This window comes from Haliotis rubra, unplaced genomic scaffold (genome assembly GCF_003918875.1).
Source record: "Haliotis rubra isolate DU_JTF1 unplaced genomic scaffold, ASM391887v1 Scf852, whole genome shotgun sequence".
NCBI classification, from domain to species: Eukaryota; Metazoa; Mollusca; class Gastropoda; order Lepetellida; family Haliotidae; genus Haliotis; species Haliotis rubra.
The window spans coordinates 180,024-194,512 of record NW_025767582.1 but is presented as its reverse complement, the minus strand read 5'-3'; the positions used below and the strand labels follow the sequence as shown (position 1 = coordinate 194,512).

Genomic DNA, 14,489 nt, shown 5'->3' with positions numbered 1-14,489 from the left:
ATATACTCCCCATCAAAAGTTTAGACTCACTAGTGTAAATGTAGCCACTTACTTCAGTCAACTGTTCTAAACTAGATTTTGCAAAATATTCTATACAGTTTAAGGGTACTGTTTACACATGAACTGATGTATTGTAAAACAAATTCGTAACGTTGAAATGTTAATGTCATGACTTCAATAAATGATGAAACTCAGTGAATATTGGCGAATTCTTAACAAAACATTACACCAAAACGCAGCTGTTCACATGCACGATATTTGCACATGCTTTTCAGCAAGTTGATACAAGATCCTCGTGCATTGCATCTGCATAAGGTTTGCAGTTGGTTCCCCCAAGTTAGCGGAGAAATTCATCTTCGATGTAACCACATGTATATACATAACATATAGTGAGTGTTTTAAGTGAGTCGTAGTATATATCTATTTCAACAAATTAAATCTCTTATATTTCACAGCACCGCCAGTGCCAGTCGTGAATCAACCAATCGTCGATAACATTGCCCGGAGCCTCGTTCTGAAATACGCCGTTCTCGATAACTTCAAAAATGGCGCCCGGTCCTTCATTGCCCAAATCTCGTTAACCAACAAAGGAGCTAACGAGATTCAAGCGGGAAACTGGGGCCTATATTTCTGCAGTATCTACAAGATAGAACCCGACTACCCGAACGGGTACGTGCTGGACGCTCTCAAAGTCAAATTCACCCACATAGATGGCTGTTTGTTTAAAATGGAATCCGTTCACGGGTTCGAGCCCATCGCGCCAGGTGAACAGCGGAAACTGAAGATCACCATCCAGAACTGGTCCGTGTCCCGTACCGACGTCATGCCGAACTGGTACATTTGGGCGGAGGGGATGAAACCTCGAATTATATCCTCCACCACCGGAGAAGGGTTAACGTTTGTGGCGCCTTTCGACAGTCCTAACAAATGGAAGCGGTACAATGCGGATACCATCAAGGATTACTACAACCCGTATACTCCAGCATCAAGATTCCGAAGAAATGAAAACGTCCATGACCTTGGGACGGCGCCTCTTCCCGTCATCCCCACACCGGTTTCCATAGAGACGGGAAAGAGTGGCACCGTTTCCTTGACAACTTGTTGCTGGGTTATCGTCAGCCATCCCATGTTCATGAACCAAGCCGATTACCTCAGACGTAAGTCTTCTGAAAAAAATTAAATCTCTTATTAAGCTGGCTGGCTGGCTGAATTTAGTTTTACGCCGCTTTTAACAATATTCCAGCAGTATCACGGCGGGGGTCACCAGAAATAAGCTTCACACATTGTACCCATGTGAGAAGTCGAACCCGGATCTTCGACGTGATGAGCGAACGCTTTAACTGCTAGGCTACCCCACCGCCACTTCTAATCAAAAGTTTGCTTGATTGGATGAAGGTATAAACGTAAAAACTTGCAACCATGAAGATCTGGGTTAGAACTGGTCTTCAACAACTCATGCTTGAAAGAGGCAACTAACGGGATAGGAGTTGGTTAGCTCGATGCTCCTGATGTCAATCACTGGGCTGACTTGATTATTTACTAGCCACCGTCATTTAGCAGGTGCGGCGGTAAACAGTAATCAACAGACAAAACAGATGTAACTTCTTTGAGAGGCATTTTTGAAGTTGTAAAGATGAAGGAAACCCAAGTTCTATAGATAGTATCCCGGGCTGTTTGAGAAGGGATAACTGTGTCTTCAAATACAGAAGTCCATCAGTGGGTCCACAAGACTTCATTCTGACTCAGTATGTATAACTAGATGGTGTTGTAACAGTGACTAGGCGACATTGGGGAGGTGATGGTCAGCCAACCTGCCTTGCCGCTGTCCGAGGGTCAAGTCCCGACTCACAATCTCCATTTATCCATGAGGGCAGTATCCTGATCAGGGGGCTAGATTTTCGAACTTCTCTTAGCGCTAAGATAGTCGTAAGTGCCATACATTAACATTAACTTACTATTATCTTAGCGCTAAGAGAGCTTCGAAAATCTAGACCCAGACTGTCACGTGTCGTATTTACAACAGATGTGTGGCCAGCCTGCAGTATCCCGCACCTCATCCACAATGTCATGCTTCAATAGCCAACCAGCCTTTGTCTAACTTTGATTAGGTAGCTAATGACTGGTGGTGGCCATGATGACAATGGTCAAGCTGCGTTAACAGCATGGTCATTACTTGGAGAGATGTTCAATTTACATAACTCAAGGAATTATATCATAAATATCCCTGATAAACCCTGTTCCCAAATGCCTCCTATAATAGTCAACGCTTGCTTGATAACGGTGTTAGTATCTACACTGGAGCGTCCATTTATTGCAATAAAGAAGTTGCCTATCCATAGAACGTGGTTTCCTTCAAAACAAATGTAAACGTGAAAGCCGACGTGTATGTTGGGTTTATACCACAAAGTTTATCGAAGTCAATTCATGTAATTAATTACATGTCAGCAATAATATTATTACTGAGAGCTTATTTCATTATCATCGTTAAACGAAACTAAGCAATATAAGCGTTCTATCACCAAAGAATTGAGAAACAGTCATGAAAAATACCATTCTCAAATTCAGTTGGTTTTACTTTGTGTCTTCAACAGAGAACATGATAGATTTTGGCATGGAAGAGCCGAAGATGGCGGATGAGAAACCCCCGAAACAGTATATCTTCATCAACTTTGCCGATGGCGGTGTCTCGGTCAAGGGCAACGTGTCTTCTTCCCCAGACGCTTATACATTAACTGTTGATCCTGAAACCGAATCCATGGAGGTCACGGCCGTAGCGACATCCGGGGCATTTTACGGCATTCAAACCATCCTCAGCCTCGCTTTGAAGCACAAAGTGAAAGGAACGATACCTGGAATGACTGTGGCGGACGAGCCTCGTTTTGGGTTTCGGGGCATGCATTTAGACGTTGCACGGAATTTCCATTCTCTTGATTCCGTTCTGACGCTTCTCGACGTCATGGCGATGTACAAGCTTAACAGGTTCCACCTTCATCTCACTGACGACGAGGGATGGAGGCTGGAGATACCTGGCCTCGAAGAACTCACTCAGGTTTGTTGATTGTTTTTTTTGTTTTTTGTATCATCGCACCTAGCAATATTCCACCAAAACTGGACAGGGCTTAGATATCTTGATATCCAGTGATTGACATTATGAGCACTTTGGTACGAGGACACGAACTCACTTAGGCTCACTACCGATACATTAAATCTCCCCTGAAGACATCCACAGCTCTGGTTCGATCCCCGACCACGTCATACCAAAAGAATATGTATGTAGTACATATGAAAATACACACACGCGCACGCACGCGCACACACACGCATATGTGACATGTTTAAAATGATTATATTTATTCTTCTGGTATAGACATATTTACATGAGTGAGTGAGTGTGTGAGTATGGTTTTACGCCGCTTTTAGCAATATTCCATAAATATCACGGCCGGGGACCCCAGAAATGGGCTTCACATATTGTACCCATGTGAGCAACATGATTACATGAAGTGATCTATACATTAGAATGGCATAACACAACCACATACTAATACTACTAATCCCTCAGCTCCCGATCTTGTCGCTCCTACTTTGATTGAAGCCACCTCCGTGGTGTAGTGGTTAGAGCATCGGCCAGGAGAGCGGAAGGGCGTGTGGTCGATCCCCGGCCGCGTCATACCAAAAGACGTTAAAATATGGTACTTGTTGGTCCCTGCCTGGCGCTCGGCATCAATGGGTACAACAAGGACTGGTCGGCTCGGAGTCAGTATAATGTGTCCGAGTGGGGTATTCATGCTTCACTGCGGCATAGTATCTCAGTGGGCTAGCACTATAAAACCAGCTTCAGTCTGGGCTAGTACAATCAGCCGCACATACACATACACACGCATGCACGTCGTCATATGAGCGAAATATTCTCAAACACGACGTAAAACCCAATTTCACCTCACCTCACCTCCACAGATCTCTAGGGACCTTTTCAAACTCACGTAGATGTATACCACTATCTGATGCCATTTACAGGGAAAATGTCAGCATCCACACCACAATATTACGTCCGTTCCTTAACATAGTTTGGGGTCGGTGGGGTAGCCCATTGGTTAAAGCGTTCGCTCGACACGCCGAAACCAGGACTCGATTCCTCACATGGGTACAATGTGTGGAGCCCATTTATAGTGTCCCATGCGGAGGTATTGCTGGAATATTGTTAAAAAACCGTATAAGACCCAACTCACTCATTTAGCATTGTTACAGTTTCATAATGACACAGTGTTTGCACAGTGGGGATAGACTTCAAATTAGGATTTGAAAATTTAGGAACCCTTTTCGTTCATAAATAAGAAAAACCATATACAACTTTATGTACTACTTTAACGCAACAAAGGATAAAAAATACAAGAGTTAAGTTAACATTCCTTGGCATATTTATGTATATTTAGCATTTATGTACATTATGTACATTATTATGTATCTTTCCAAAAAAACTACAAACACGAAGCTTGAATTACACATTGCAATTTAGAAAGTGGTCAAATGTAACATGTTATATTTTGGAAAACACTTTCTTAGTAAAGCACAGATTCTAGTACTTTTTGTTGGGTTGAGTCCCATCCAAGATTCGAACCCACGCCCTTAGAATCAGGCACCTAATCGCCAGCACACAAAGACAGCCGCCTTACCCTCTCAGCGGGTGTGGGTTCGAATCTGTACTTTACTAAGAAAGTGTAATCCCAAATATAACATAAGTTACGAAGCTTGAAGACAAATTTATAAATGAAATTTGATGTCCTTTTTGTAGGTTGGTGGCAGGCGATGCCACGATCTATCTCAGACCCAATGTCTTTCTCCCCAACTCGGGTCAGGTCCCTTCTCAAACAATTCTGGTTCCGGGTTCTACACCAAAACAGACTACCAGACAATCCTCGGCTACGCAGCCGAACGTCAGATCGAGGTCATACCGGAAGTCGACATGCCCGGACATGCGCATGCAGCTATCAGAGCAATGGAGGCAAGAAGACTGAATTTTTTAAGCGAGGGTGATTTTGAAAATGCAGATATGTACAACCTCCGCGATCCCTCAGACACTTCCAGATATTTCTCAACACAGATGTTTACCGACGATGCCATCAATCCCTGCATCAACTCAACCTACACATTCGCACTATATGTTATGAGGGAGATAGAAAAGATGCACAGAGATATCAATCCGCTGCGGACGTTTCACTTCGGCGGTGATGAGGTCGCTGTAGGAGCATGGGTTAATTCCACCGCGTGTAACAGATTAAAGCAGTTTTCTCCGAGGCTCAAGGAGTACATGGTCCAAAGGATGTCTCTCTTCACCTCTGACCTTGGCGTTAACCTTGGGTCGTGGGAGGATGGATTGACCGCCACCGGAAATAAACCCTTTGACCTGAGTTTGCTTATCAACAAGGCGGTGTACGCCAACGCTTGGGACAATGTTTGGGAGTGGGGCACGGCCCCACGAGCCCATATGTTTGCTAATTCAGGATACAAGGTAGGTAAAGTGCATCTCCGGTTGGCAATACAAGCACATACTCTAAATCTGTCATACACTACCGGGCAAAAAGAAATATATACCTATGTGTAACAGTGGGCGAAATAGTTTCCACATTTTGCTAGCCATTCGGGCTAGCTATGCCTAAAAGTTACTAGCCCACAAAATCATTCACTAGCCCGATATGTGAATGTAGACACGGGTTTCATCATTAATATATTTACAAAATCATTAATATATTTACAAAATGACCCCATGAAATTTCACTTTCACACTTTCTATCAATATTACACAATTTCTATCATTAGTTCACACTTTCTATCAATAGTATAGTTCACACTTTCTATCAATAGTTCACACTTTATATCTCACACTTTCCATCAATATTTCACACTTTCTATCAATATTTCACACTTTCTATCAATAGTTCACACTTTCTATCAATAGTTCACACTTTATATCTCACACTTTCTATCAATATTTCACACTTTCTATCAATATTTCACACTTTCTATCAATATTTCACACTTTCTATCAATAGTTCACACTTTCTATTGATATTTCACACTTTCTATCAATAGTTCACTCTTTCTATCAATATTTCACACTTTCTATCAATAGTTCACACTTTCTATCAATATTTCACACTTTCTATCAATATTTCACACTTTCTATCAATAGTTCACACTTTCTATCAATAGTTCACACTTTCTATCAATAGTTCACACTTTCTATCAAAGTTCACACTTTCTATCAATAGTTCACACTTTCTATCAATAGTTCACACTTTCTATCAATAGTTCACACTTTGTATCAATAGTTCACACTTTCTATCAATATTTCACACTTTCTATCAATAGTTCACACTTTCTATCAATAGTTCACACTTTCTATCAATAGTTCACACTCTCTATCAATATTTCACACTTTCTATCAATAGTTCACACTCTCTGATCTATCAATAGTTCACACTTTCTATCAATAGTTCACACTTTCTTTCTCACACTTTGTATCAATATTGCACACTTTGTATCAATAGTTCACACTTTCTATCAATAGTTCACACTTTCTATCAATATTTCACACTTTCTATGAATAGTTCACACTTTCTATCAATAGTTCACACTTTCTATCAATAGTTCACACTTTCTATCAATATCTCCACAGGTTGTCATGTCCCAAGCAACCCACCTGTATTTTGACCACCCGTACGAGCCAGACCCAGAAGAGAGAGGGTACTACTGGGCCACCCGATATACTGACACCATGAAGACATTTGGCTTCATGCCAGACAATCTCTACGCCAACATTGACGTCCAGAGAAGCGGCAAGCCCATCACAAGGGCAGATGTCTGTGGAAACCACGACGAGAAGTGTCCAGCGCTGAACGCTCCGGAAAATATTGTAGGTAGGTCATTTCAAGAATAATCACGCAAAGACTGATTATGAAAAGCCTATCTTCATAATTTGGTCGGGAAACACGAGGTGATGCAGTGCAACCTATTTCTGAGGATTGTCAAAACAGGGTATCTTTTGCACTGACGTTATCTTGCCTAACACATAAATGTCGTTTCTGATTGGCTGAGCGCTCTTCTATTATTTTAAATGTACCCCGCTTACAAGCGAGTAACATCTTCTATGTACCCCGCTGGGAATGCTGAACTCATTTGGTACTTCGTAGTAGTAATTTGTTATCTCGAATAACATTGAATCACGTATGATCTACGGAAATTACCGATGTTTTGCGAATGCAACTCGATGGAAGGGAGATAACTCTAAATTTGTTTTTCTTGTCGTCTTGTCATCTGGAACTCCACACTATGATCCGAGACCCGTGCTTCAAAGAGTTCAAAATTACCATTGAGGTGTTCGGTAAGATAAATACGTTGTTCACTGGTCCCTCGGAGCCAATGGGTTGATGTACCCTCGAGACCAGTGAACAACTTATAATATTTGCCATGGTGCTTCAGCCTGTTATCTGTATCTATACTAGTATTCATTGATGTTTATAATTTGGAAAATGTATGGAGAACATCCTATACGCTGCATAACACGAAGTGGAAATATGGGTATATATTTAAAAATGTTGATAAAGGTGCTAAACCTAGAATCATTATATGGGAAAATGGGATTCGAAGTCACTGATCTAAGAGAGACAACTCTGCAAAGCGAATTCCAACGTCTCGGGATTGCCCGGATTGAGAGTATTGACCTTCATCCTTGCAAATACCTGTACTTGTGAGCTGGAACCTTTTGTAAAAGAAGCAATTGGATTTAATTTCATATCATGTTTTAAGAATTCTCTATTCTGTATATTACGTGGATTAAAGGGATATGAAACATGCCGGCTTCCAATGGCCTCACAATTCACACTACCCGTCAAGATTCGGGTCAGAATACAAAATATAGGTCACTTCTTTGATTGGCATTTTAGAAGTTGGCAAGTACAATATAGAACAAACTTTATGGATAACAACCTCTTTTTATTCGTGAGTGCGACGTTTCGATACAGATTCTTGTACCGTTGCCAAGCATAATATTAAATTATAGGTCTTCAGCAACCTATACTTATCGTGACTAACGGGTTCGGCTGGTCAGGCTCACTGACTTGGTTGACACATCGTATAATAATAAATCATCTCCTATAGCGCACAGTCTCCAAACACCAAGTGATTGCTCGCGGCGCTTAATCAGAATCCAATTCTTATTACCCCCGATAACCCAAGCTGCCTCTTAGGCGCTAGAAGGTTATAGTCACATGACTTTATCCAACCGGGTACCCATTTTCTGCTGGGTGAACAGAGGCAATTTTGAACAATCTCACTTGCCTGAGGTGAGACCATATGTATCACATGTGCTTCTTTGGGGCAGGACTGAAGTCCTAGAAACTCTCAGGAGTCAAGCTGCCAAATGGCTCGATGCTCATGATGTTAATCACTGGATTGTCTGGTCCAGACTCGATTATTTACAGACCGCCACCATATAGCTTGGATATTGCTGAGTGTGGCGTTAAACAACAATCAATTGCAACCAACACGCACCCCTCTTCAGACAGTTCATAAAAAGGGCGGGGTAGCCTTATGCTGAAAGCGTTCGCTGGTTATGAGGATGGACAAGGTTCGACTCCTCACGACTCTTCCATACATTGTCTAAAATCCATCTAACAGAGTGTCTCGGCAGACTCACCAACGCACCTGCACGTATTGTCCATCTGTCCACACAGGTATGCAAGGTCACCTGTGGTCAGAGACAGTGCGGACATCTGACGAGATGTTCTACATGGTCTTCCCCCGACTGCTGGCCCTAGCCGAGAGGGCGTGGCACAAGTCCTCGTGGGAGAACATCGACGATTCCAAGGAACGAGAATCGGCCAAAAGTATCGACTGGGAGAAATTTGCCAATTCCCTCGGGTACCAAGATTTACTTCTCCTTGACAGGATGGGCATTCCTTACCGCATACCTCCCCCCGGAGGCAGGTGAGTCGCATGGATGTATTCATGTGATAACAATAATAATAACAATACTTATGATACTCCACAGGGAGATGAAACATTGATAGTACACTGATCCACTGTAGCACTATGAACCTCCTCCGTGGTGTAGTGGTTAGAGCGTCCGCGGAAGGTCGCGGGTTCGATCCCCGGCTGCGTCATACCACAAGGCGTTAAAATATGGTACTTGTTGGTCCCTGCCTGGCGCTCGGCATTAATGGGTGCAACAAGGACTGGTTGGCTCGGAGTCAGTATAATGTGTCTGAGTGGGGTATTCATGCTCAACTGCGGCATGGTATCTCAGTGCGCTAGCACTATAAAGCCAGCTGAAGTCTGGGCTAGTACAAGCAGCCACACATACACACGCATGCACATCGTCATATGAGCAACGTTTAACCCCATTTCCCTCACCTCACCTCACCTCACCTCACCTCACCTCACCTGTAGCGCTATGTGCACACCGGCAGAGGGCGCGTTTGGTGCTACAGAAATTTATTATTATCAGTTTGACGATACCCGTTTATTTATTTATCGTTAACAAAAATTGCATATTTCGAAATATATTTTACCAAGCGTTATAAACATTATTTGAGATTTGAATGAAATTGATCGATATACAAGTGAAAAGTTCATATTTTGCGCATAAGATAAAATTGAATTCCGTTCAAATACAAATGGCAATAATGTGAAAAACTTAACGTTGACTGTTTTTAATGTGATACCGACTACTGTGAAATGCAAAAGAGGCTACCCGTGAAGGTCCGGGTTAGAATGAGCCTTCACTAGCCCATGCTTGTCGTAAGAGGCGAAAAACGGGATCGGGTGTTCAGGCTCGCTGACATGGTTGACACATGTCATCGTTTCCCAATTGCGCAGGTCGATGCTCATGCTGTTGATCACTAGATTGTCTGGTCCAGACTCGATTTTTAACAGACCGCCACCATAAAGCTGGAATATTGCTGAGTGCGGCGTAAAACTAGACTCACTCTCTCACTCAGTTTTCAGTTTTCCTCAGATACTTACTCAATAGAATATCATGGCTATATTTATCAAAGATTAAGCATGTATTATGCACATACCCCTCGGAACATTGCCCAGGAACTCTACATTATGTAACGGAATTGTGTTAAAATAGAACAAACTTTGTTCCAGGGTGTTCAAAGATGTGCTGATTGCTTCAAGCCCGTTCCCTGGTCTATCGATTGAGGCGAGTTTTAATGGCGGCAAAACATGGACAGAGGTCACGAGAGATGGGGTCAAGGTCAAAAACGGCCAGACGGTGACACTGACCACCAAGTAAGCTATTACACTCTCTGAGTAGTCCGGGTGGTGCCGTTACTAATGTTTTGAGGGTCCGAAATGATCACGAGAGATGACATATTTCATAATTCAGCGTATTTGGTCGTGACTTTATTTCAGTTATAGCCAAACCACTTGCACGTGGATAAAATACGAGAAAGAAATACAAGTTCTTTTCAAAACAATAAATATATGAAGAAAATGACTTGATACATTCAAAGCGATTGCTACCATATTCCTAATGAGCATAGGATAGCCTTGGTCGAAGGCCCGGGTTCGATTCCCACATGAGTACAAAATGTGAAGACCATTTCTGGTGTTCCTTGCCGTGATATTGCAGGAATATTGCTAAAAGCAGAGTTAACCCCACTCACTCACTCACTAATAACGTGCTAGAAGGGTATGGGATGCGTAAGGAAATGGGACAAATCGAAGTCTATAAAAGTTTTGTTTTGAAGTTTAAAAGATCAGCGACAATTTTCAAACAGCCAATCAACCGATTGTAAACATCCAACCTGTGGTATCAATAGCGATGGAACTCAAATGACAAACAACTGGTAAAAAGCGAACAATAGTCCCGACACCTGCCAATTATCTGTTGCCAACTTTCTTAACCAAACGTAAGGGTCTCTTTGAGCCATGATCTGGCAAGGTCACTAACCTTGAATAGCCTTGAACTTTGGCAATGGCCGTATTCCATGTACGCATTCTCATCAGTGGAATATTTGTTTATCGTCAATCGCAAAGAAAGGGTATTTATCTCACTGAACTGCCAGTTATTTTGTCTGTAAAGTGTTCATATCAAAGTAAATCTTGTTTTTAATTTGTTGCAGATCAGCTGATAACACCAGACGGAGTCGTGCAGTAACAATGAAGGTCACAGGAATAACTGTCGTCGCTGCCGGAGCTCACAAACTGATGACGTCATGCGCAACTTATATTGTCACTCTTTTAGTTTCAATTTTATATACGTATACCAGACACTGACGAAAACGCTACCACCCTAACAGGCCTGGTCACAACGATGTATATATGATAACATCCGAATATACCCTCCGTGATAATCATTTTAATTTTCATTCACGCATATCCCCTCAAAAACATAAACTAAGGGGGGAAAGGTGTTTTTATGATTCTGAAACCAGAAAAGTCTTCTTAAATATGATATGTTCACTTAACCGTCATTCATTCCTTCAGGGTTGTAAAATGTAAGTTTTAAAAGTTAAAAGTTTGTAAAATGTAAGCTTTAAAGGGTAAAACTTTGTAAAATGTATGTAAGACCGAGGTAAGAGATGAATTTGTATCCACATAACATCTGCCATGTTTGAAATGTATAAAATTTGTGCCAAGTTTGTTTTATTGATTTTACGACACACGATATCTAAGATATCTTTAACACTTATGACTTATGTGAACTTGATTTATTTTTTAAAGTTTTAAATCCAATTTTATTTTTAACATAGAAATGTGTAAGAGATTTCTTTGAGTGTTGATTAAGCGCCAGTGAGGTTTATTATTTATATATAATTATTTGGATATAAAACATGGGGTCTACAGATGTTTCGGTTGAAAATCAAACATAGGGTAACATCTGAATTATTCAATTATAGCGTTAAGAAAGGAGAGCATCAATTGTTTGATTGAAAATTTTGCAATAACTTGTTAGTCTTGAAAAGTCGGTTGATGACATCAAACTTGGATTAAGAATTTCAATGGACCAAAAACAACATAGCGATCACAACGTGGGTTAGACATATCTTCATCTTGCATCACTTCTGGTTCCTTGTTCGTTTTTATTTCCGAAATTCAGTTTTTCATACGTAAGTACACCAGTGTAATGTCCGCGTATATGGGATATGCAGTTCTGTCTCAGATAAGACATAGCATGAAATGATGTGGTTTTTATGCAATCGCTCTATATGTATCTATACCCGAATACATTTTGTCACTGTTTAAAGGGGGTGATCCTTGCTCCTCTTAAAGCGGGCGTTCTTCGCACCTAAGACCGGGTTCGATTTACCCCCTAAGTCACTACGTTTGAGGTTTATTCCTGATGTGCGCTGTCCTTTTGTGTATCGATATGAGCAGTGTAAAATTATGCTCTGAGGTGTGTCCGATTTGTCTGAGACGATACGGGGCAGCGGAGTAGCCTAGTGGTTAAAGCGTTCGCTCGTTAAGACGAAGGCCCGGGTTCGATTCCACACATGGGTACAATGTGTGAATCCCATTTTTAGTGTCCAGTGCTATTGCACCGTGCTATTGCAGGATTATTGCTAAAAGCTGCCTAAAAATTACCCATTCACTCACTCTGATGACAAATTCAAATGGCCTGGCGGCTCACATTGCCCCGTCTCTCTTTTGACCTACTGATGACTTAGTCCCGTCATGCTTAGAACCACCAAAGGGAACTAACTGTTCACATGGATATAACAAATATAACGTTTGCTATTGACAACCGCGTGCTGTACAGCATGGGAAAACATTGTCAGTTTGTTATGATGTAAAATTATACAATGGTTTTGAAAAAATACACATAAAGAAAGGACTCTGTTACCACATAACTTACAGTCCAGTACGCGCATTCTCATAAATTTGGCGTATGTGACATCTGTCACGCTACAGGGACAGATGGTTACAAAATATGGAACACGCTATGACACGTTTTTTTCCATTCATGTCTCCTGTTTTCGTCATAGGCTCCGCGTTCTGGTGTCGTTACGCCTTCCTTTGAATGTTTTATAAACGATCCCAAGTGACAATGAAATGTTTTTTATGTCATCTATGTACACAAATGTTTATGTCTTATGTTTATGTTTGTAAACATTGCACGATCTGTCACTGTCAACGTCAGTTGTCCTCTAATTGCCCTGAGGTCAAGGTCGTCGTTTTGTGTTTATGGAAGTGTGTGTATCAAGTTTGTGCTTGAATATGGTAAATCCTGTATCTGTTTTTTTATACTTTTAATGCGAATCTGGTGAAACGAAATTCCACAAATTTTGAAAATGAATTTACACTTACATTACAATATGTCTGTTCTTGTCAAGCACTCTGTGTATCTGTTTCTTTGATTGTAATTTTGTACTGTTCAAAGGGGTGATCCTTGCGCTTAAAGCGTTCATTCTTCGCACTAAAGACCAGGTTTGATTTACCCACATAGGCACTACGTTTGGACGTTATTCTTGATGTCCTGGCATGGTTTTGTAGATCTTTACAAGCGGCGTAAAATTATATTCAGTGGTGTGGCCGATGTGCCAAAGAAGCTACAGTTCTCTGTTGATTTACCTCACTTTATCAACTCTTTGGTGCTCATTTTTTAAAACGTATCCCACCTTATAAAGTACAGCTTACATTTTATTTGTACTTTTTCTCTCTGGACGCCACATTTTAACAGTAAAACAATGTTTCACATTGTTTGAATATAAACCTAAGCCAAATGACAAGGAAAGCTTCTTTATTACACAGAAACAAATTATATCTGTAAAAAGCGTACTTTTTTCTTGAAAAACTCAAAATATGAAAAATAAATATATCAACATGATACCAATGACCTAGAATTCAGAGACGCATTCTTCTTAGAAATGTGTAGAAATTTTGCCGCGTATATCTGCATCGTTTCCACGTTCCCGCTGCAACTGGCCTACATATTGCTTAATCTCTTTCCGCAAATAACATGTGTCTCTCCATCAGTCCGGAAGTTCCGGCATTTCTTCTCACTCATGTCATCCTGGACCTGCGTTGCGATTTTGACTTCAAGAAATGAGGTTTATTGTTTAAAAAATCCAAATTAACCACTCCCCCCCCCAATAAAAAGACAAAAAAAAATAAAAGAAGAAGATACACTAACGCATACACTAACGAACCATTTGATAAATGGGGATGGTGGGTAAAATAATAATGTTTGCAAAACAACAACAAATTTATAGAAATAGTTTCTTAACAACTTTTTATTTTAACGACACATTATGCAATTTTTCTCTAGAATTGGTCCGTTGTTTTTTTAAAGTCCGCGTTAACTTGATTCTTTTATGTCGTTTTCTTTTGTGTTAGATTGCAATCGGTATCATTTTGTCTCAAATGTACTGTAGCCATTATATTGCGGTTTTAAAATCTCGGATAACTCGAAGTATTTAGGTAGGTCCCTAAACATCGACACAACGGAGTTGTGTACTGTCTAAAACTGTGTTGTACAA

At 40.9% G+C, this 14,489-nt stretch overlaps 1 protein-coding gene across 1 annotated transcript in view; it reads left to right on the top strand.

The window, feature by feature from the left end:
• Positions 1-14,108, top strand: part of LOC124262757 — a 49,156-nt gene extending 35,048 nt beyond the window's left edge. The window contains exons 9-15 of the mRNA XM_046697304.1: positions 456-1,157; positions 2,592-3,049; positions 4,793-5,509; positions 6,677-6,917; positions 8,733-8,985; positions 10,153-10,296; positions 11,133-14,108. Coding sequence (XP_046553260.1) covers positions 456-1,157; positions 2,592-3,049; positions 4,793-5,509; positions 6,677-6,917; positions 8,733-8,985; positions 10,153-10,296; positions 11,133-11,286 — 2,669 coding nt within the window. The 3' untranslated portion in view covers positions 11,287-14,108. The remainder of the gene's footprint in view (positions 1-455; positions 1,158-2,591; positions 3,050-4,792; positions 5,510-6,676; positions 6,918-8,732; positions 8,986-10,152; positions 10,297-11,132) is intronic.
• Positions 14,109-14,489: the final 381 nt, after the last annotated feature.